A 23,029-nucleotide genomic window follows, 5' to 3' on the forward strand; every position below is an offset into this window, starting at 1 on the left:
CTGGAGCACATGTTCTTCCCCTTTTGGAATAATGGCAAAATCCGTGTCCAAGATCACAGGTTGAAGGAGGTTAGTGGTCTCGTTGTTCTCTTCGAATATTTGCTCCTATCAAAAAAAACATGAGACAATTCAAGGAAATGGGACATCCATGCTCAGGAGACAGTCCGGGTTGATGCAGGTCAGGGGAGAAGCTTGCTAGCAGAACGCTGCTTGTGTTGTGGCTGGTTCCAGCTAGTGCTGATGGTCATTTAAACCCCCAATTCCCCAGGAATGTTGCCTTATTGAAACACAACAAAAGAAAACACTTGGAGCAATACCCAGTTTATAAAGTATTGCTTTTCAAGTGAAAGGAAGGTCAGGCCAGGCACTGCAAACTTGCGGCCCAGCCCTTTTTTCCTTGGAGTCAATAGCAAAATTCCTGTTGACCGCAATGTGAGATGGATTGAGGTTTAAACACACATGGACATGGACTGCAGTGAAACACGCACAGAGTAAGCTGCATTAAAAGCTGCTTGTTTAGAGATGCTGTAAGTTCAAATGCTTTGAATACCATCTGGTAGTTGGGAATTCAAGTCTTCTGTAGCTAGCTGTGATACTGGCTTAGTGGTTAACCTTGAGCTAGGAGAGCTAAGTATAATTAAATTCTGGGTGAGAAAATAAAGTATCTAGAAGTATCTGACACCATCATTAGGAGCAGAAGGAATACTTCCCTCTTTTCTTCAGAAAAAACAGCAATGGACAAATGAAGGCCGAATACGGACATCTCTGGAAACCTAATTTTTCTGTGCAAGTTCATTAATACTAATGATTAGGTGCTGACAGCTCTAAAGAACAAGAAAAAAGTTCTTGTTTAAAGTAAAATGTGCAGAAAAGACTGTTCCTGCTGCCTTCTCTTCCACCTCCCACCCCTGGCAGCTTCCTCCCAGGTCCGCACAGGCAGCTCTCAGAAACAAGTGGGAGCTTCATCTCCATTTCCAGCTCCGTCCCAGGTGGGGCCCTGTCTACAGTGTAAGCACACAAATAAACTAACCCAGCAAGGAACTGCTGCAGCTGGCACACCTGGATTGACAAAGCCGTGTTTTCTTTGAACCCAGTCAAGCCTCTCAGTGCAACCAAAACAAAGCACTCAAGTAAAACTACATTTTTATTATTACACCTGTGTTAACACCTTAGGTTGTGGTGTTGCTGCTGTGCTGCTCAGGTACCTGGTCGATACAGCCGCAGCGGCAGAGATTCGCCCAGGCTGCGATGGGACGGTGCCTTGGGGTGGTCCCTGGAGGACACGCACAGGGCGAGCAGACGCGTCGCGGGTGGACCTATGGCTCTTGTGGGATATTAGCAGCAGCAGTCACTGCTATCGCTCCCGTGATTTTTAACCCAGGAGCCAGCGTCGACAACGTCCTATCCCCGGGCTGCCCGGTCCCTCTTTGAGGCCGGCTGCACCACACCTTGGATGTTGACCCGTGACACTGTCGAATACTACAGCGCTCACAGCGTTTCAGCTGTGTTGGCAGAGCCAGAGTTCAAGGCCGTCATTTGCAAAACCAGCTCAGCATCAGAAGCCGATAACCGCGGCGTCTCCCCAGTAACTGTTACCGCGGCGGAGCAGTCCGCACCGGGAACGCCGATGGAGGCAGCGCAGCCGGGGAGTGGGAGCGCAGGGGCCTTCGCGTCGCGGGGAGCGGAAGGACGGGGAGAGGAGCTGCGGCGCGGCGTCTGGCGTACACGCGGCTGCGGCAGGGCAGACGCAGCCTCTCCCGGCTCTGCCCCGGCACGGCCGCCCTCCCGGCTAACCTAGCGAAGAGCGGCTGCCAGGAAGCCCCGGGAGGGCCTGTTCCACAGCCGGAACGTGAATGTCGCCCACACAGCAACTACCGCCACGTGGGGCTGAGCACACCACTAATTAGCTAATGAGTCTGTTCCAAGTGTCTGGCCCCGGTGTGACTGACAACAGGAACAGCGCTTGAAAAGCACCGAACAACAAGAAGTACATTCGCCTCTTCTGCCTGACCCCAGCCCTGCATTAACAAATAGGTCACAAACAACAGTGCTTTACAGCGATCTAATCCTCCGGCCATATGTCGGCTGACCGAAAAGATGCAGAAAAAGCTGCGCAGAGATGGCCAAAAACCTCTGCAAAAATTCTAAAAAAGCTTGATAAATATATCCCTGCAGTTTGAAATTTGATTTCCTCACTCTATTGTTTCTCATTTCCTGAGAGCTGCCTCGGTGGATCACATTTTCTGCTTCTGTCTCCAGTCCCTGTAGCCAAACAAGACTGAATCTCATTATACTGATGCATGGCTCTAGCTGTATGCAATTCAATCTCTAAATCACAGTCATTTTTGCTCCATTACCAATTTTCCTTCTCTTTCCTAACCTATAGGTCTTCAAAGGAATCAATTTAAAAATAGAGACTAACATCATCTGATGAAGGTGTTGTTAATGTTCAGCACTTAAGCCCATATTAAGTAGCTAAGTGAGAACCTGCCTCATTTATCAAGAAGCTGAGCACCCTCCACTCGCACCAGCTCCAGTGGGAGTGGGTGTTCCTCAGTCTCTCGAGAAAGTCACATGCTTCCACACAGGAGAAATATGGGGTTAAGCCCTAAACTGCCCAATTTTGGAAATTTGCTAATTAAATGAGAAGTGAGACAATAACAGGAACATGGGCAAATGCAATCATTGTTGTCCGTAGAGCCAAAGCAGCGGGAAATTCCTTGACGAGCACAGGCCACCTTCTGAATTTTCTGAGCTGTCTACGTGTTGCTGAGCGCGATACGGAATATATTCAGGTTCGTACGAAGTGATGTTCACCCCCGTTTACTCCCTCCTGCACTCATGAATATTTCATTGAAGTTTGCAAGATGTGAGTTGCGCCGCTGTCTGCTTTGATCAGACACATGGGTCCACGGGGTCTGCATCCAGACCGCATGCGCACAATTTGTCTGCAAGCCTAGAGAAACCAAAATAAAAGTTTAGTTTCTATCATATTTAGCTTGGCTTAGGTTAATTGACAATTTCTTCATCACGCATCTTTATATAAATGCAGTTGCAGAAGCAAAGTCAGAAATAAGATGAATGGGGGGGAGTATAGCGCAGTAAACCTGTGCCTGATTTCAGCTGGAATCAACCCAAGCTCAGTCATAACGGACCACGCTTACAGGCAGCGCGAGGAGTTTAGTTTCATTTGTGATGCAGACAAACTTGTACAACTGTTTCCTATGCAAATACTGATTTTGACGAGTTCAAAATTACTACGCCTCTGACACGGGCTTTCTGAGCAGAGTCTTTCTGAACACGTTAGCAGATTCATGGAAAGAGGCAAGAATGCAACGCTAGCACATTCTCCGCTTTTCTCGAAACGAACATGCACTGACAGCGTAAGGGGCAGTGACATTTGAAATGTGCTTAGTTCGAGTAATTACCCAATGCTGGGTTTCTTTAGAAGTTAGAGATGGTCTCATCCGTGGGCACCTTCCCTCATTCCTTTCTCCTTACTGCTCTGTGGGAGCCGTTTCTCCCCGTGCCGCCCCGAGAAGCCGGGGCTGCCGTGTTGCTTACATTACCTCCCCCTGAAGCCCAGGGTGACATTCCACAACAGTTTAATTGACCTAAGTCAGGGTGTTGTGGTTTCTGCCCTCGCTCCACCACCACCAGCCACCCATTCCCATTCCCTCCCTACCACCACCACCAGCTTATACAATCTGTGGTGAAAACTAGTCAGTTTTTGGGGGGGGAAATGCCTTTACAGCCAGTTAAGCTCCCTGAACCAGCTCACCAGAAGGTCAGATGAGCACTTGTGTCAGCAGAAAGGAGGGGACAAGACCACTGCAGGCTGTCACTCCATGGCAGGGAGGTGTTTTTCCTTTTTAATAAGATAAAAATCAGCGTATTTGACCTAGAGGGCCTGGCTTCACTGCCTGTTCCCAGGCTGGAAGCACTTGCACGTTGGGACTCTCTGCATAGTTATGAGCAGCAGACTCGAGCCCAGAGTACTTGCAGCAAAGATGGTCTCATTTAGCATAACCATCCGGTTCTGCAAAGCAAGTCACCAACTCAGAGCCTTTAGCTTTATGCTGGAGGACAAGGATTCCCTTGCAGTTGGTAGTTTGCACTATCCTTTCTTGACTTCCTTCTTGCCAGGCTGCAAAAACTTCCTGCCAGGAAGGAGTCGATAGACAACGTCACCCTCCCAGAGCTCCTCTTTATCATTCCTGCAGCCACCCAGAGAACGTCACCCAAGGAGTCAGGCCCTCCCTTTTGCCCTGGGCCCATCCTCAGACCAATCCAGGCTTTGTAATAATAGACAAACCACAGGATGACTTGTGTTGTTGTGCAAGGCTCTCACGTGGCCAGGGATGATCCTCACTCCTCCCTGGTGTTTCTCACCTTGAGGGAAACCACCCCATAAGGCTGGGGATGAGGAAAATGGCAGCTGAGCAAAAGGAACCGTACTCCTGGCTTTGTAGCACCATCCAGAAGTCGGTCTTCTCTCCTGCTCGTGGCTGGGGACTGGGCTAGTGGTTTAGGGATAACAGGGCTGAGATCAGCATCACTGCAGGAGGGTGGTGCTCACAAACAAGGAGACTTGGCTGGTCCACAGGAGCTTCCTCTACATGTGCTCCTCTCCCAGAGCACCTTACAGTAAATGATGTCCAATGGCAGCACACGCTCTCTAGGAAGCCCCATGTTTGCTTATAATCCTGGGAACTGAGCTGTATATCTGCAACGGGTATCTACAGCCATTTTTTGCTCAGAAGCATCTGCACTATTGCTGTCACAGTTACAGGAGAAAAGACTATGGGGAGCTGCTGGCATTTTGAGCTGTTTTTTAAAACCAAGCCCCTGGGTCGCAGCTGGATGCCCACTGATCATCACAGCACTGCTGGAAAGCAGGTAGTTTTTCCCCTGGACTGATGAAAACAGAGGGGTGTCTGTTTTGTATGGCAACCAGCACAGTGGCTGCACTACTTGGCCCAGTGTTTAGGTTTCTGATTCCCACTTCTGCAAGCGAGTTCCTCAGTTCCCAGGCTCACAAATCCAGTCGCAACTTTCATATCTGTATTTGCAGTCACAACTCCTAGTTTGTTGCTGCTGACCTACCACAAAAAACATCAGCCTTGACAGGGCTTCCCAGGTGTTTTCGTAGTGCAAAAACTAAACAACAGCGCAGAGCTGTAAATACATGGCTCCTATGTAGTCAACAAGCAGATTTAAAAAATCACCAGCTGGGCTGGAGAGATTCATGACAAGGCATCAGGACTTCACAAAGCAAATACGAACTGCACGGCACCGCAGGCAAGGAGCTCCCGGGAACACGTTCAGGTCTAGCATTTGTCTGACCAAGCCGTTGCGCAGCTCAGGCCTGCGGAGCAGTTCTGCCAGCGCCTCGAAACCATGCGGCTTCCTCAGCCGAGATCAGCCAGAAGAAAAATCCCCTTCTTCTAGGACAGCAAGTTTCAGCGGCCATTTGAGCACAGTGGCTGGTCAAGCAGGTTGTAATTGGCCATAATTAGTACTCCCACAAGCTTCCACATTCCTGTGAACTGAATGGAGGGGACAACTACAGGTTTGCTCCCTGACCTTGTGAACATCAGAGGCAGTTAAAGGAACATGTTTCCTTCTGATCTTTAAAAACCAAACATCTGTGATCAGAGGACGTAAAAGGCAAACACCAGTACTGCTGGGAACTGGCTGTGCACAGCCCTGCTTCTTCTGGGGCAGAAACCACAATAGCCACAACCTTACTCAAAAATAATTGCAAAGCAAGTTGCTAAAGACAGTAAGTTTCCTCCATCCCTCAAGAAGCCTCTCTGCATGCACGTCACTGGGAGCGTGTCGAAGTGGGGCGCAAACCACGTTACAGCCACGACAGATTTCAGCTATCTTGAAAACGGCCCTGCGGAAGCCGAGCAATTTGAGCAGTAAGAGCGAAAGCCAAAGCAGCCCGAACTGCCTCCCTTATTGAAAATCCCACATCAGTCACCAGCAGGCCGGAAGGAGAGCTTGCGACACCTGCCTCGCTAGGCCTAGAAGCGCTTTGCACTTGGAAGGATCTTAACTGCTTGGAAAGCAAGGGCTGTTTTACAAATGACTTCCCCTGCCAAAGCCACCAAGCTGACCCTCTGAAGAGAGCTGACAGATGCTTCCAGGCAAGCACCGTGCGCGCATCGCTCTACAACTCCCCTCGCAGTGCTTCACTGGAGGCGGTTTGTAAGGAGTCGGTCTGCCTCAGCTTTCGCGGCTTGCACCTGGTTGCCGTGAGAAGGAAACAGGAGGCTCCCGTCTCGCCTCGGGGCGGGGCAGGGCATCCGTCTCGCACCCAGATCGGAGCCTGCAGGGAGTCAGGAGACTGGAGCTCCTGACATTTGCAGGTGCTCTTTCAAAATGCATCTTGGGATGCACCTCTGATTCGGGAAGTGTCCGAGCCCCGGGTTGCAGGACCTGGGAGAACAGGACAAGAAAACATCCCCATCCGTTCACCTGCTTCTGACACGTTCCCCCAAGCACTTGGTACTGACCACGGCTGGTGTCGGGACTCTGCACTAGACAAATCTTTGGTTTTAACGAGGACAAACGCTCTTATGTCCCCGCACGCTGGGCGCCAGCACTCAGCTCCGTGCCTCAGACGTGCCCGCGGAGCAGCCACACGCTGCATTGCTGCCTTCCTCAGCAGGGCATCGCGGCTTCCCTCCGAAAGCAGGCTCTCCGTTAGCTGCCATCTCTTCCACCCTGGAGGCGAATGAAGCCTCCTGGGCCGGTGGCATACTGTCCAAGCCTCCAAGCCCCAGGGATGCTCAGCCCCTGTCATATGCAGGTAGATTTAAACACATGCTGAAATGATTTACTGGACCAGTAAGTGTCTCTGCCCTAGGGAGCCACGAACAGCGCGGCTGCAAACCCCTGGAGGGGACGTTGCTGATCCCAGCCGAGGAGGCAGCAAGCAGATATCGACCTGGACCATGGACCTCACATTAATCCCCTGGTCTCCAGCGGGACACAGTGCCAGTGCCCAAGCTAGAGAGGAGCTGCAACGCATTCGAGTCGCATCTCCTGCCCAGACCGTGGGCAGGCAGGAGCCAGGCTGGTGCCACACCACCAACCTGCTGCTCTATTTAAAGGCGGGTTAGGAGACCCCTTTCCCAGGCTGCTTTCAGGGTCTTCCCCCGCGCTGCTGCCGGGAAGGGGCAGCGAGCAGCCCTGCTCTCCGGCACACCGCCCTCTGCTCCATTTGCTCCGCTCTGAGCCGGAGCTCAAATCCTTGCCCTAATTTCTCATCAGAGCCTTGCAAGGAATCGGGTGCCCTGTGGTGCCTCCATCTCCTGCTCCTCGGCGAGTCTGGGGAGACACCAAACTCGTGGCACCCGCAGCGGGGAGGGCGGACTTGTTAGCAGGAGGAGACCGTCGTGTAGCATCAACACGACAAGACAACACATGGTCACACACACACTTACATCCTGCTGCTGCCACGTCGTTAGCTGCGAGCTGGCGAGGCGCTCCGGCATGGACAGCCCGCAGCAGCACCCGGGCAGGCAGCCTGGAGACCGGGGCCAGGGCGGCTGCTCAGCCAGGAGCTCCCAAAAAGCCCAGGGAGTCGCTCACCCAGGTGAGGGTCCCGTCCGGGAGAAAAGGCTGCGGCAGCAGTCCCTGTTTCAGCCTGAGAGAGGGGAGGGAGAGAGGCACGGCAGAAAATAAATCTGTATTTCCAATGTTTGTTCCGTGATGAGCTGAAAGAAGTGCTGAAAGGAATATTTTACATCAATACAAACACAGATATATAGCAGAATATTTTACTATATAGACAGATATTGCAAGTGCATTTATATGTACACATATGCCATACATATATCTATGTAGGAAGGGTTTTTATTACCTGTGCTAATGTTAGTGCCTTAAATGAGGCAGCCTGAGGCTCCAGCTGCTGGAGCTGCTGCAGGGTCGGTCCCAACCCGCCGTTGCCTTTCCAGCGGGCACGGAGAGGCGGATCAGCTCCCCAGCTTCCTGGGGGTCTTGTGACCTCTCTCACCGAAAGAAACACCGTAGTTTCCAGCACTGCAGGAGCATTTCTAAAAAAAGAGACTTTTCATTTAACAGGAAGAAATGCCTTGTACGAATACTGCATATAACATTTGCTAAAAGCAGCAGAAGGCAAAAACATGCATCTTGGAGCTCAGTGACTGGGCAGTGTTTCTTTAAAGCAGCCAGGCCAGATCCTGGTCTCATTCACACAGGCGGATATCTGGAAAGGCTTCGGCAAAATTACCCTGGATTTCCACAGCTGATGTGTCAGAAATCGCAGTCCAGCAGAGCCCTGGGGATGAATCCATCAGTTTTACTGTGGCATCCTGAAATCGCTCACCCTTTCCTCTTGCCTCGCACAGGCACGAGCACCCACGCACGGCCGTGGCGTAAGGCAGGGCTGTGCCCCGAGCAACCGGGGCAGCTCTTCTTAGCTCCGTTTTCTAGAGAAGTGAAGCAGATGCAAGGGCCCCGCGTAGGTCGGGCCGGGCGTGCGGCCGCACACGTAAACCCCCTCCCTGGTAACCTTGGAGGCTGTTGGCCAATTTCTGACAAAGTTGGGGACAAGCCAGGCAGAGGTTTGAAAAACATATTTAATTTCTAAACGTTTCCTGAGGATGGGCAGCTGGGGGAGGGAAGGTGATGGTGCAAACAGCTTCAGCGAGGGACAGACTGGAGGGTGAGCTCAGCCCTGCACTAGGCTTCAGACTCCACACAGGTCACCTCAAGGCCCAGATCCACAGCAGCAGTGGCCACACGGGCCACCCTGGCAGCAGGGACACATCCAAGCGAGAGCCGAGCCGGGGGCATCCCTCCGCCTGCCTCTCCGCTCTCCCCTCAGGAAAAGGCGGTGCAAAGGAGTCAAAGCATCCCGGGACTCTGCAGCTGCACCTGCATCCGTCGCCGGCAGGGAACAGAAGGCTTCAGTGCTCCGTCCCCCCTCGGCTTCCTCCCTCTTGTCTTCCCTATCTCGCTCCTGAATAGGCGGCTTCAAGAGGAGCCCAGCGCCCGGATCCTGGCGGGTTTTACAGCGCATCCGGCATGCCATGAATTATCGCGGCGGGCCCCGCTCCAGCAGCCCGTCTCCCTCCTCCCCGCTGCCAGGCCGGGGATGCAGCGGCACGCACATCCTCGGCCCGGGGGAGAGCAGGTGAGCATCATCCTCCTCCTCCTCATCCCGCTCCATCTGCCCTGGCACCGACCGCAGGAGCCGCCGCGCAGGGCTCCGGGCCCCCTCGCACCCTCTCGCCTCGGCGTAGCCAGGGCTCAGCCGGCGCCGGGGCCAAAATGAGCCAAATGCTCGGCGGCAGATGCCACCGGGCGCTTTCCCACGGCAGCATCCCAGGTCCCCTGGAAGGAGGGAGGGGGGAGCCGCCAGCCCTGGGAGGTGGCAAAAGCATGGGAATAACGACCCCCCGGTCCCTGCACCGCACTCGTCCAGCCAGCCCAGGGCATCTCCTGCGGCCACCGGGGAGGAGGCCGCTGCGTCCCGAAGGAGGAACCTCAGGGCTGTTGCCACACTTGCAGAGGAAGGCGTGACGCCAGCGCTGGCTTAATTGGTTATTAATAACCTCTTTGTTACCAGCCAGCCCCGAGGAGGAACCAAAACAGCACTGCTGCCCCCAGCAAGCAGCCACCTCCTCGCAAGCGGTCCCTCACCACTTCTCCCCGAATCCTCCTTGCTCTCGGCAGTCGGATCTCCCCGAGTCACCGCAGCGGCAGCACGGCCCCCTCACCTACGCGCTTCTGCGGGGCTTCCTGGCTGGTTTCTTCTCGAATCCTAGAAAAATCACAGATGTCGCTGTTGGGGGAGCTTCTCAGAATCTGCTTGAGCATCAGGTTGGGTCTGAACCTGGCCAAGCTCACGGCATCCCTCACCTGAGATCTCCTGCCACCCGTGGCTGGTCACTCCTGCCCCACCGGCTTGGGAGAGGACATCTCCTCCATGGCAAACGCACCCAAACCCACACCCCACTCGGCTATTGCTTTGGAGCTGTCGGGTGCTGGTTAAAGGGACCCTCCTGATTTCACCCCATTTCGAATCCAAGTGGTGCTGAGCCCTCTCCAGCACTATGGTTTCCCAGCCCCGATGGGGCCAGGACTGCTCCAAAGGGGCCACAGGAGGTGATGGGAAACCCCAGCTCAGGAGCCTGCTGTGGCCCCAAGCCCACCTAGGTGACCTTTTTCAGGGGCCTCACCTCCCACGCAGCGAGCCCGAGACCACACGGGAAGATCAGAGGCCGGATGCCCTGGCAGTTTATCATCACACAAGTCTCTTTATCAGAGATTTTGAGATCAGAGCTCAGCAGGTGCAGCAGAAGCCTTTTAAGGCATTTTCAGCCAGCACACCAGGACCCCACTCACCCAGCTTAAAGCAGATTTAGGGTTAACCCTCAGCCAAGGCCAGCAGCAGACCTCAGAGTTACCCCAAGACACCTCAAGGACCACAGTGAGACACCCAGGCCACAGCACATGCACCAAGGTCTGCTTCCAGCCAGGCAGCAAGCACCAGCTCCAGGTCACACACCAGTGAGCTGCCTCCACCCAGCCCTTCTGAGTGTCACATTCAGGGCCAGCATGAGGTTTTCCCTTCCCCAAAAGACTCTCTGCCCTTCTCAGTGCAAAAGAGAGAGGCAAGCCACAGAAGGAAACCACCCCAGGGAACTGCAAGATCCCAGGAGAGACCACCCAAACCACAGACACAGCACTGAACACCCCTCCCCACCACCAGCCCAACCCAGCCAGTGGCCTCCACCTCCTTTTATAGGACCCAGGGAGATGATCGACTTCAGCTGCTGGTGGCTTTGATGGTTAACTCCTTCCTCCCTGCAAAGGATCCTTGCACAGCCTCCACTGCAGCCATGCCCTGAGCCAAAACGGAGGCAGTGCCTGTCCCCAGAGCGGGGCACCAGCACCGTGCACATCGGTCAACCCCAAACTGTGTCCCGTGCGGCTCCTGGGAAGCACTCGGTGTTCGTGTCCCGGAGGCAGCAGCTCCAGCTCTTTGTGTCTGGAATCGCTCCACCAACAGTGTTTCACCCTTTTCCAGACAGCTGGCCCCAACCTCCGGCCAAGCCGGCACACTGAACACCCCACCTCGACGGGGCCGTTCAGAGCCGACCCGCTCCATCGCCATCCTTTCGCTGCGGATCTGGCTTTAATTGCTCGCCGGAGGCTTTTGGGACACCGTGGCCCAGAAGCCCCCCCCAGTGCCAGCCCCGACCGCCGGTGCCGCAGCCAAGGCGAGCAACGGCTGGGTGCGACCAGTGCCTCGAGAGGCCTCTCCCGGCCATGTCGGCCTGAGCACGGCACATCGGCTTTGTCCCTCCCGGCTGCTCCTTCTGCCGGTGCTTTCCTGCAGGACCCGCGGGGTGGGGAGAGGCTGGAGGGCTCCGATGCCCCCCGAGCTGGCTGCGTCCCACGCTCGCTTGCAAGCGGTGACACCAGCTCCTTGCTGCGGGCTGGGGTTGCAGAGCAATCGCACCGCGTACGAGGCCGAGCCGGGCGCTCAAAGTTACCGGCTCAGCCTCCGCGTCGGCCCCGGCGGAAAGCGCTGACTGCGAAACCCTGTTTTGCAAGCACTGACGTGGCGTCTCCCAGCCCAGGATGTTGCACCCCGGGCGCGCGGGGCCTCGTGGGGACACCCACTTCCTCCGAGAGGCCGGGGCAAAGCGGCGGAGGATCCCCATGGCACCCCGTGCCGCTGGCACCGCGGGGGATGCCTGACCGGCGCCGGGCACCGATCCGGGTGCCTGGTCCTTTTTTTGTTTGCTGTGCCCTGCATGCCTTAAAGCCGGGAGGTATCACAGAAGACGTCCCTGGGCCAACCGTGCCACGGGGGTAAATCGGGGCTGGCGCCTTGCTTTTGGGGCACCAGCACTGATTTTATACTGGGAGCTCATGTGGCTCTCGAGGAGCTGGCCCGAGGCAGGGGCTCCCGTCCTGGCCCCGCTGGCTGTCCTGGCGGCAGGACATTCATCCCGAGCCTCGACGACAAAGCCGGGGTGTTTTCCCGACGGGGAGCTCCGGCTTCCAGCTGCCGGGGCGGCTCGTGGCTGCAGCGCCGGATCACCGCTCCGACAGCCAGCCTTCCTCCGCCCTCCCTCTTCCTCCCCCCAGCTTTTCCCATCGCCCCGTCTTTACCGCTCCGTCCCCAGGCAAACGCAAAGCCGGCAGCGCGGCATCACCGCGGCCAGGCTGCCCGGCGGGGCGGGAGGAGCTGCCCTGCGCCTGCGTCACGGGATGTGCGTGCCCGGAAAACGGCACGTACGGCCCTGCTCCTCCGCAGCCGGTGCTGCCGGCCGGCACGGCGTGGCGTCACGCCGCGGGGTTCCTGCCGAAGCGGCCGGAGGGGAAACGCCGCCGGCACGGCCGGGGAGCGGGATGCAGCGGGCAGAGGCTCGGTGGGGGCAGCCCGCAGGCACGGCGCGAGTGCAGCCGGCCTCCAATGCCCACCAGCCTCCAGGCCTGGCCTGCGACCCGGCCGCGGGGGCAAAGCCAGGCTTGAGACCCCCCCCTCTCCTTCCCGGGCCCCCCCGAACAGCAGCCTGTTCCCGGGCAGAGCAAGGAGGAGCTGGCAGCTCTGGGCCTGGGATCGGGATCGCCTCCTTAGCAAACCGCGCCCGGCCCGCGGCGGAAGGGGAAGAGGCTCCCTGCCCTCCTCTTCCTCCCCTCGCCGCGGCAGCAATGTTGCTGCAGGATGTCGATGCAACCGGCCCTGCAGACGGAGCGAGCCGGCGAGAGGTCGGAGTGGCCCGCTGGCTCCCACGCTGCCGGTGCCGCCGGAGCAGCCCCGGCTGCCCCCCCGCTCCCTGTCCCCATGAACCCCCCCGCCACGCAGGCCAGCGCTCCGACCGCGGGGACAAAAGGGCTGCGTCCCGCCGGGCACGGGGCACCCGTGGGTGTCACGGTCCCTCGCGGCCCCTTGGGCTCGTCCCCTGCTCCAGCACAGCCCGTGCTGCACGAAACACAGAAACTGGACAAGGCACAAAGGAAAAAGGGGGAAAAAAGAAAGAAAAAAAAGAAAACCCACCCTGTTTGGAGGTTTATGGGGTGTCTCGGGCCCGGCAGTCAGCCAGCCGCTGGGCTCCCGGCGCGGAGCACTGCAGCGCTCTGTGGCACGGAGCTCGGCCACGGGCTCGGCCAGCAGCTGGGGACAGCACGCGAGCCACCAGCGAGCCACCAGCGAGCCACCAGCGAGCCGCATGGCCCTTCCCAACCAGGAGGGCCTCGCCAACCCATCTTGGGGGGTGGCAAAATGCCTGGGGAGCAAAGAGGCAGGAATGAAGGGAGAAGATGGGCTCCGGGAGAGGATGGCCCCTGCCCAGCCTGTCCCCAAACGCCCCGGGCTGCCGTCCCCTGCCTGTCCCCGGCCACCCCGGAGCCGCTCGCTGGTGGGAAGGGCCTGGATGGCACCCTGTGCATGAGGATATGGGGGGCCAGGGGGGCCAGGCCCCCCTGCAGGGACCACGGCCGGGAGCTGGGGCAGCCCCACGCCCCCCCCTTTTCCCAAGGGGCCCAAGGGGCTGCCCGCTCCCTCCGAGCCATCCGCAGGCATCCGAGAGGATCCGGGAGTCCCCGAGCAGCGGGGCCAGCAAACCCCAGGGGAGGGTCTCGGTCCCCAGGGCGGGCGGGGGGAGATGGTCCCCCAAGGCTGGGAGAGGGAGGGAGGGAGGCGGGAGGGCCCGTGCTGGCAGGACACTGTCCCCCGGGTCCCCAGGGTCCCCTGCATGCTGCTGCCATCTGCTGGCGGGACCCAATCCTGCTCCGGTCCTGAGTCCCGCTGCTCCGATGCGCTGCGGCCGGCTCCCGAGCCCCCCCGGGAGGAGACCGCCAAGGGCTCGAGCGCAACGGGAGCCTCGCCCGACGTGGGAATCCTCCCCGCCGCGGTCCCCCAGCCTCGCCGGGCTGCAGCGGCCGCGCGGAGCTGCTGAGTCCCGGCCTCCTCGTGACACTTGTGTGTGCACACCAAGCCCGTTCCCATGGCCTCGGCTGCCCGCCGCCCTGCTCCCGGCTCGTCTCCGCTTCCTGGGGGCAGGCAGGTCCCGGGGGCCGTGCCGGGATGACCCTGGGAGCCAGGATGCATCTGGGCCAGCCGCAATTCCCAGCTGCGCTTCCCCTGGGATGAAAAGTGCTCCCGGGGGTGTTACAGGGCGGTCGCTTTTCCAACGCACGCGTAAATAGGGGTGAGGTTTGGAGGAGGAGAATTGGGGCCTGGGGTCACCGCGGAGGCTGTCCCGGCCCAGGGTCTCCCCGTGAGCCCGGGGCGAGCACTGCCGGCTCATCCCTGCCCGGGCAGATGGCAACAGTGTCCTCCTCCTCCTCCTCCTCCTCCTCCTCCTCCTCCTCCTCCTCCTCCTCTTCCTCCTCCTCACCTCGCTGCCTAAGTCCCGCCGGCGGGATTGAGCCGCAGCTGTCCCCGGTTTAATTCCTCGCAGCAGAGCACAGCAACGTCCGGCGGATTTTCCATGCTTCATCCCCGTGGGGCCGCTGCCCCTTCTCCCGCACACGGTGGGGAAGCTGCCGGGATGGCGGCTGGGCGCCCCGCGGCTCTGGGGTCCGGCTCGTGCCCACCCCGACCCTGTCCCAGCACACCGGGGACACCCGGGACGCGGGGTGCTGTCCCCTTTGACCGGGCAGCGGGGAGAAGGTCACAGGCAAAACATCACCGACTCGTCACCCGGAGCTGGGGAAAGCTGGGAGACTCCCAAAGGGGAGTCTCTGATGTCTCGTAAGGGCTGAGCTCCCGGCGCAGCCTTGGAAAGGTGTCTCGGGCCCTTACGAGACATCAGAGACTCCCCTCCAGCAGCGGCCGGCCTCGCGGCACGTGGACCCTCCGCGGGGGTCACGGCCGCCCCCGCCGAATTTTGCCACCCCGTGAGGGAGTGCTCTCCGCCCCCGCGCAGCACAGCTGGCCAGCTGTGCGCCCCGCCGCCGGCTGCGCGCTGACATCAGCGCGGCTTCCTGCCCGCGGCGCCGCGCTCGCCCCCGGGAGCCCCGCGGCACCGGGGCGGGCAGCAGCAGCAGGCCCAGCGCCCGCCGGCCCGGGTGCCCGCGCCCCCCGCCCCGCCATGGAGTCGGTGGCCCTGTACAGCTTCCAGGCGACGGAGAAGGACGAGCTGCCCTTCCGCAAGGGAGACACCCTGAAGGTACGGCCCTGCCGGGACGGCGCGGCTGCTTCGGGGGCCCGAGCGGCTTGGCTGCCTCTTTGGGGCTTTGCCTGGGGGAGCAGAGGCGTCTCAGAGGGTTTTGGGGTGCAGGACACCACGCACAGTGTTGGGCCCCAGCTTGGAGGGACGTGGGGATGTGCAGGAACATGGGAATGCTCAGGGATGTGGGGATGCGCGGGGATGTGGGGACACAGGGATGCACAGGGACACGGGGATGTGCAGGGACGTGGGGATTCTCAGTGACATGGGGATGTGCAGGGATGTGGGGATGCGCAGGGACATGGGAATGCGCAGGGACATGGGGATGCACAGGGACGTGGGGATGTGCAGGGACATGGGGATGCTCGAGGACGTGGGGATGCTCGAGGACATGGGGATGCTCGGGGCCATGCGGATGTGCAGGGATGTGGGGTCTGTCCACCCCCATGATGCCTCCCGACCCGGCTCCTTCCCACCGTGGTTCCATCCTGACCCGGCTGCGCGAGCAGGGCCGGTGGCACCCACCGGTCTCCGCCGGGGCCGAAGCGCTGGCTCTCCCGGCCCCGCGGAGTCATTAGGGCTCTGCAGCACGGAGGAGGCACCCGGGCGCCAGACGGGGCTTGGGCTCGGGCCGGGCTCGCAGACACCGGCCCCGCGGCCCCGGGGAGGGCGAGGGCCCGGCCCTGCCTCCGCGGCGTGTTTTCCCCGCGGCCCCCGGGGTTTGGCAGCAGCAGCGCCCGGGGGTTTCGGATCCTGTTTGCACAGCTGTGCCGGCTGCGCGGGCCCCGCGTGGGAGGCCGGCAACACGGTGCCGCGCGGAAGTGGGTGGCAGCCCTGCTGCTCGCACGCGGACGCTTCCTCTCGCTGCAAACGCGCCGGATGCCCGGGGGGGCCACGGTGCCGGAGCTGCTGCCTGGGGCATCCCCGGCGCCGGGGCAGAGCCCCCCCCTTGCATGGCCGCCAGCACGGCGATAAGCTCAGCCCAAGCAGCCCCGGCCTTCGAAGGAGCCCGGCTTTTGCAAGCTGCTGGCAGAGCCGCCCTCTGCGCGGGGGTCAGGGTGGGGGGACCCGGGGCAGCCGCCCGGTGACACCGGCTCCTCTCCCCCACCCCAGATCCTCAACATGGAGGACGACCAGAACTGGTACAAGGCCGAGCTGTTCGGCTCCGAGGGCTTCGTCCCCAAGAACTACATCAAGGTCAAGCCTCACCCGTGAGTACCGTCCCGCGGTGGGACATCCGCTCCCGCTGCCCGGGATCGACCCCGCCGGCCACGAGCGGGGCAGACCTGTGCATGGGGAAACTGAGGCACGGGGGGACCATGCCCAGTCCTGCACGCTGGTGCGTGGCCCCACGAGTGGCACGGCCGCACGACCTGCCCGTGCATGAAGCCGTTCCCGCACGGGGCCACCGCTGCACGAGCGATGATCAGGGAGCCGCAAGCACTGTGGGATTACCGCTGCGTTAGGCGCAATCCTATCACCGCGCTATCAAAGCCCCGCGTAACCCGGCCCCGTTTGCACCCGCGCAGGTGGTACGCGGGCCGCATCTCCCGGCAGCTGGCCGAGGAGCTGCTGCTGCAGCGCAGGCACCTGGGAGCCTTCCTCATCCGCGAGAGCGAGAGCGCCCCGGGCGAGTTCTCCATCTCCGTCAAGTAAGCGGCACGGGGGGGCCGGGAGGCTGCGGCCGGCCCCGCTGCGGGACCCACCTCGCGCGGCCCCCGGGGCGCAGGGAGCAGACGCAGCCAGGGGCCGTGGCCGGGACGGGGTGGAGGAGTGCGTCCCTTGGTGTCACCGGGGTCCCCGGCGGCTCTGCACCCGGGTGCACGGCGCTGCACGGACTCGCCCCGTCGCTGCCCCTTCCCATCTGTGGCCTGGGTGGAAGGAGCCGGCCCCGGGCCAGGCAGGCGCTTTCTCACGCTGCTGCTCTCTAATTAAGCGGTGAAGGAGGGCTAATTAAGCGGTGGAGACCGGCCTGCGCCCCCCCGCTCCGCCCTGGGGCTCCGGGATGCCAAGCCCAGGCTTTGCCACCTGCTCGCGGCCCGCGCTGGGGCTGGCTGAGACCTGCTGCTCTTGCTGCACTCGCTCCCAGGGAAGCGGGAGGATGTGGAAGGCGGGGAGGCAGCTGGGGGGCTCCGGCGAGGGCAGGCACAGCCCCCCAGCCCCGCTCGTCCCCGCAGCTACGGGCAGCACGTCCAGCACTTCAAGGTGCTGCGGGAGCGCAACGGCAAGTATTTCCTCTGGGAGGAGAAGTTCAACTCGCTCAACGAGCTGGTGGACTTCTACCGGACCACCACCATCGCCAAAAAGCAGCAGGTCTTCCTCCGAGACGACGACCAGGGCCCGGAGGTACCGGCAGAGCCACGCGGGGGGCTGGGGGGGGGGGGTGTGTCCAGAGCCGGCACCTCTGTCCGTGATGGATCCCCCCGGCCGTCCCGCTCCGGGGCCGGATCGTGGGTGGGACACGGGGGAATGTCCCCCACTGGGGGCTCCGGGAGAGACCTTGCATCTGAGCCCTTTGGAAAGGTGCTGTTATCCCAGGGATTCCTGCTCTCCTGCAGCATTGTGCACCCAAAGATAAATGGGTTCCTTCCCCTCTGCACCCCGGCCCCCCCCATGCACCCCAGAGCTTCCTCCTGCACCCCAGGGCTCCCCCTGCACCCTGGGGCTCTCCCCTGCACCCCAGAGCATCCTCCTGCACCTTGGGGCTCCCCCCTGCATCCTGGGCCCCCCCTGCACCCCAGAGCTTCCCCCTGCACCCTGGGGCTCCCCCTGCACTCTGGGCTCCCCCCCTGCACCCCAGGACTCTCCTCTGCACCCCTTCCCAGCCCTCGTGCTGGAAGCAGGACCCCGGCACCCTCGGCTGCTCTCACGGCTCCGGGATGCGGCCCCCGGGCTGCGCGGGGGCCCCGAGGCAGGACCAAAGGCAGAGCCGCGGGTGGAGCGGGGCCGCCAGCACCAGAGGGGCTGCCGGAGCCGCCGGTGGCCGCGGTCCCGGGCCCCCCCGCCGACGCCGGCCTGGCCTCGCCTCCCCGCCAGGTGAGGAGACCCAAGTTCGTGCAGGCCCAGTTCGACTTCTGCAGCCGCGACAGCTCCCAGCTGCCCTTCCTCCGCGGGGACATCATCGAGGTGCTGGCCTGCCCCGACCCTAACTGGTGGCAGGGCAAGATCTACGGGCGCGTCGGCCTCTTCCCCCGCAACTACGTCCACCCCATCCACAAGTGAGCTGCTGCCGCCGCCGCCGCCGTCCCGGCCCCACCGAGCCCTGCGTGTGCACTCGTCCTCCCGCCCCGCAGACGGCACCCGTCCCGCGCCCGGCGCCGTGGGAAAACCCACCGGCAAACGGCCCTAAAAACTCCTCCGGAGCGGCCGGAGCCCCCGGACATGCAAATGCCGCCGGTGCCCTGGAATGGCAAAACACCGGAGCATCCCCGCCCGGAGCCCACGGACCGGGGCGGCTGCCCCAGCCCGTCCGGCCGCGCTGCCCGTTGCAGCTCCGTGGAGGGGCCCGGTGCCCCGGCCGGCGGCGGAGGCCGGGCGCGGAGGAGCTCAGTCCCGTAGGTGCCAGTCATAGCTGCAAATTGTGGCATTTTTTTTCTTCTTTTTTTTTATTTTGAGCTAATAAAGTGTGTTTGGGTGAAAGCTGCCAGCGGGGATGCTCCTTTCGTTCCTGCGGCTGCCGGCGCCGTGTTGCCTCTCCCGCTCCGCTCCGCGCCGGGCACCTTCGCCCTGCGGGCTCACCCCAACACCGGCTCCTGGCTCGCACGCCGCCCCCCCGGGCACCCTCACCGGACCCTCGCGCCGGGACACCCTCGAGGGCCACGGTGCTGAGAACGCCCAGCTCGTTGCACTGGTGGAAACCTCCCACGTGCCGAATGCAGCACCTAAAAAATATCACCCCACTCCCCGGCTTTCCCACCCCCCCGGCGCAGCCCCTAGGCAAAATAGGCGTAGCAGAAAACGTTGACGCACACCAGGACGACGGCGTTGGCGCAGCAGACCCCGGCCCAGAAGGGGCTCTCGGCGGCGTCCCCCAAGGCCGCTCTCGGGGGGCTCTCGGCCGGCTGCCGCCCGCGCGGGGCCCCGTCCCGGGAGCCTGCTGCGAGAGAGGGACGGCGTTGGGGACAGGCCACGGGGGAGCCCAGCCCGGTTTGCAAGGGGGGAAACTGAGGACCAGGGAGCCCGGCGCGTGCCGCCACGGGGCAGGGGTGGGGGGCTGGCGATGACCCCCCTCCCACGGCGCTTACTGCCAGCATCCGGCCCGGGGGGCAGCGGCTCCCGCGACAGGGTCCACCAGGTGAGGTTGCTCAGCTGCGAAGGGGGCGAGAGGCACATCAGGAGGTGGCACGGGGATGGGGAGGGGGGCAGAGACCCCCGGGCCTGGCCGGGGACGGGAAGGGGGCACCGGCCCCCCGCTCACCCGGGCGCGCGGCGGGGGGGCGCCCAGCAGGCTGCCCCCCACGGCGACGGCGACGGTGGCAGCGCACAGCAGCAGGGCGAAGTGCAGGTAGTGGAGACGCGCCAGCAGCGCCGGCCGGGCGTCGGGGACCCCGCAGCGGGGCGCCGGGTGTGCCATCTCCAGCGCCAGCCTGGCCAGCCCCAGCGCCAGCCCCGCCATGAGGCCCCAGAAAGCCCCCTGCAACGCAAAGAGCCCCTCGGAGCAGCCCCCCGGGTGACGCCGGGCACCGCGCACCCCGGATGTCCCCATGGGCAACCCATCGGTTTGCATGGCACCGTGCAGCCCGGACGTCCCCTCGGGTGACCCATTGGTTTGCACAGCACCGTGCAGCCTGGACGTCCCCTTGGGTGGCCCCTCAGTTTGCATGGCACCGTGCACCCCGGACGTCCCCTCGGGTGACCCATTGGTTTGCATGGCACCGTGCACCCCGGACGTCCCCTCGGGTGACCCATTGGTTTGCATGGCACCGTGCACCCCGGACGTCCCCTCGGGTGACCCATTGGTTTGCATGGCACCGTGCAGCCCGGACATCCCCATGGGTGGCATCTCGGTTTGCACAGCACCGTGCAGCCTGGACGTCCCCTTGGGTGCTCCAGCCACCACTGGCACGTCCCCGGACGAGGTCCCCGGTCCTGTCCCCAGCACGTACCTGCTCGTTGGCTCGGGGCCAGAAGACGGCCAGGAGGAAGACGGCGGTGACGGGAGGCGCCAGGCAGCTGGTGACGGCCTGGATGTAGCCGTAGAGCTGGCCGCTGCTGGCGCTCTGCAGGATGGGGATCCAGACCACGCTGAGTGCCACCAGTGCCACCGTCACCGCCCTGCGAGAGGCACCGAAACGCTCGTCCCGCCGGTGCCACCGGGCGCACGGGGAGCATCACCGCGGCATTGCACCGGCATCGCCCGCGGCGCGCCAAGGGGCGACCCCGGATGCCCGGGGCCATGGGATGCCGCGGGGCTGGGGAAGGGCACGGCATGTCCCCGCCGCCGCGAGCATCCTCCGCACCCGCAAGTCAGCCCGGGCGATCCGGCCTCTGTCCCGGTCCAGACACACGGACCGGGGCTCACCCATCCCAAACGCCAGCCCTGAATCCGCCCGAGGCTCCGGGCACAGCCTGCAGCATCGCAGCCGCAGCGCGGGGCAGGGCCGAGCCCCGGCTCTCGAAGCCCGATCCGCGTGCACCGGCCCAGCGAGGAGCCGAGGGGGCAAAGCCGGAGAGCAAATCGCACGGGGGGATCGGCTTGGCCAGCACGACGGAGCGAAGCAGGGCCGGGGCGGCTCGGCCTTCATAGCTTGTTTACAGCTTTGCAGAATTACCTAAATTGCCACCTGCTCGTCTCAAAAAGCAGAAATGGAAAAAAGAGCAAAAAAGCAGCCGAGCAGCTCTCTCAAGCCTCGGTGGCTGTTTGCTCGCGCCCGGCTGGCACTATGGAAAGAGGAAGCGGCGCGAGGGCGAAACACACGCCCTGGCCCAAGGGGCAGGAGAAAAAAACCCCGCTCCGGCCTCCTGGAAACCACAGGCAACGCCAGAAAGGTCATGGGAAAAATGTAGGTGTGTCTGAGCGGCCGCGGGGGCGGCTGGGGGGCCGGGTGGCGGCGGGGGCGGGGGGGGGGAGGGCCTGGTCTTGCCGCCCTCCGGCTTTGGGAACCGCCCTGGGAAAAGCCCCAAAGGCATCTCCTCCGTTTCCCGGGGCGTCGGGGCAGAGCAGCCAGCTCGCCGCCCGCCCCGGCACGTCCCCGGCCCCGCTGCCCACCAGGTTTGGGGTCTCCGGCGCGCCCAGAGGCCTTTCCAACCCCACGAGCTCGACGGCCACCGGCGCGGGGAGCCCGACGGTCCCCTGCGGTCGGAAAGCCGGGCTTTTTACGGACACCAAGCCGAGGCGGCGCTGGTGGCTGGACCAGCTGCGGCCCCGGCTCCCCCCGGGCTGTTTGCAGATGGAGAGCGGAGGATGCCGGGAGACCCCAGCTCCCAGGGCACCGACCCACCTCGCTTTACCCAGCAAAACTCCCCCGAAGTGCAAACCCAGCCCGGCCGAGGCGCCGACCTCGATTCCCTCCAGCTCCTCCGCCAGCCGCTGCCGCTGCCCGTTTCCACCCGGAGGAGCCGGGAAATGGCTCCAGCGTCTCCCCCAACCCCGGCCGGTACCTGCCCACCAAGAGCAGCTCTCGCTCGCCGGCTCGCGGCCTCAGCCACCTCCAGATGTCCATGGTGAAGAGGGTGCTGCTGCTGTTGAATATGGAGGTGAGGGACGACATGAGCGCTGCCATCATCACCGCGATCATCAGGCCTCGCAGCCCTGCCGGAGGAGAGGGGCGGTCAGGGAGCGGGAGCATCCCCTGGGATCGCGCTGCCCCGGCCAGGGATGCCGGCACCTCCTTCCCGCGGCGACCTACCGCTGGGCATCAGCTCGACCACCAGCTTGGGGTAGGCGATGTTGGAGCAGCCCACGGCGGCACCGCACACGCGGACGCACTCCTCGGGGTCGACGCAGGCGACAGCATCTGGGGTGACACGGAGGCAGGGTGAGCGTGCCGCAGCTTCCCGCGGTCCCGGGGGGGCTGCTTCCCGACGCCCTCCTCCAGCAGCAGCTCCCATGGGATATCTACCCCGATCCCTAGGACCTAGAGCATCGCCTGGACCATGGAGCTGCCTCACCCAGCCCAGCTCGGAGCGACATGCAGAGATTTGAGCTCCCCACTGGGGACGAAGCGGCGGGAGAGCCCTCCCCACGCCGGGGGGGGCTCCCAGAGCCAGGTCAGCCCCTGCCCAGGACGTGCGGCTGCAACGGGGGTGCCCGGGTTCACGCACCCGGTTCGGGGGCAACGACCGCCGCGCGGGCAGCACCCAGGCGCGCTCGCTGCGACGCACGTGGCCGCCCTCCAGGACCGTCAACGCCCAGGTACTTAGGCGTCTCAGTGGGTGCTGAGCCCTCTTTTATTGCCAGGCTCATAAAATACCGAAATGGATGGCAGGTAGTGCCAGGCATAAATAGGAATGGCCTGGCTGGCGCTCAGCTCTGCATCCTCGCCCCGAGGAGCCCAGGGCCCAGCACGGCTCCCCGGCGCGGGTCCGGCTCCGAGAGCGTCGCCGCTGCCCTCCCGCCACCTCGGCCTCCGTGCACCGGGCTGGGCGCAGCGGCGGGAGGGCGAGCACGGGCACAGCCTTAGGTTTGCTCTGGAGGGCTCTGAAATCCTGCGGGAAACTATTCAGGATGAGGAGAGGCTGGCGATCCCTGTCCTAGGAGCAGGTCAAGAGCCGAAGGTCTTGGAGCAGATGCCCACCCGGCCCCGTACCCGCACCCAGCGGTGTCACGGGAAGGGTGTAGGAAGCAAAGCAGTGTGCACGGATGTCCCTCGGGTTACGCACGCCCTCTCCCTGGCAGTCCCTCCTCACGGCTTCCCTCG

General features: G+C 62.5%; 2 protein-coding genes across 8 annotated transcripts in view; one reads left to right on the plus strand and one right to left on the minus strand.

Annotated features, from left to right (window-relative positions):
- The first annotated feature begins 14,967 nt into the window (after positions 1-14,967).
- On the plus strand, positions 14,968-18,814 carry GRAP (GRB2 related adaptor protein). Its single transcript, XM_026095212.2, has 5 exons — positions 14,968-15,170; positions 16,284-16,381; positions 16,700-16,822; positions 17,348-17,516; positions 18,207-18,814. The coding sequence occupies exons 1-5, from the start codon at positions 15,093-15,095 to the stop codon at positions 18,390-18,392; spliced, it is 654 nt and encodes a 217-aa protein (XP_025950997.2). The 5' UTR covers positions 14,968-15,092; the 3' UTR covers positions 18,393-18,814.
- The window catches only part of SLC5A10 (solute carrier family 5 member 10), a 45,989-nt gene continuing 41,750 nt past the window's right edge, over positions 18,791-23,029 (minus strand). For 3 of the 7 annotated variants that reach the window (XM_026095208.2, XM_064520082.1, XM_026095206.2), the window contains 6 exons: positions 22,019-22,126; positions 21,771-21,921; positions 20,276-20,444; positions 19,588-19,803; positions 19,415-19,478; positions 18,791-19,266 (listed from right to left, as the gene is read on the minus strand). In XM_026095208.2, coding sequence (XP_025950993.2) covers positions 19,103-19,266; positions 19,415-19,478; positions 19,588-19,803; positions 20,276-20,444; positions 21,771-21,921; positions 22,019-22,126 — 872 coding nt within the window. In that variant the 3' untranslated portion in view covers positions 18,791-19,102. The remainder of the gene's footprint in view (positions 19,267-19,414; positions 19,479-19,587; positions 19,804-20,275; positions 20,445-21,770; positions 21,922-22,018; positions 22,127-23,029) is intronic. The other 4 variants (XM_064520083.1, XM_026095207.2, XM_064520084.1 and 1 more) reach the window with 2 other exon arrangements.

This window comes from Dromaius novaehollandiae, chromosome 14 (genome assembly GCF_036370855.1).
Source record: "Dromaius novaehollandiae isolate bDroNov1 chromosome 14, bDroNov1.hap1, whole genome shotgun sequence".
Classification (NCBI taxonomy): Eukaryota; Metazoa; Chordata; class Aves; order Casuariiformes; family Dromaiidae; genus Dromaius; species Dromaius novaehollandiae.

Coding starts and splice junctions, on each gene's coding strand:
- GRAP (XM_026095212.2), top strand. CDS start 15,093: ATGGAGTCGGTGGCCCTGTACAGCTTCCAGGCGACGGAGAAGGACGAG. Junction 15,171..16,283: donor GCAAGGGAGACACCCTGAAG/GTACGGCCCTGC, acceptor CCCCCACCCCAG/ATCCTCAACATGGAGGACGA. Junction 16,382..16,699: donor ATCAAGGTCAAGCCTCACCC/GTGAGTACCGTC, acceptor GCACCCGCGCAG/GTGGTACGCGGGCCGCATCT.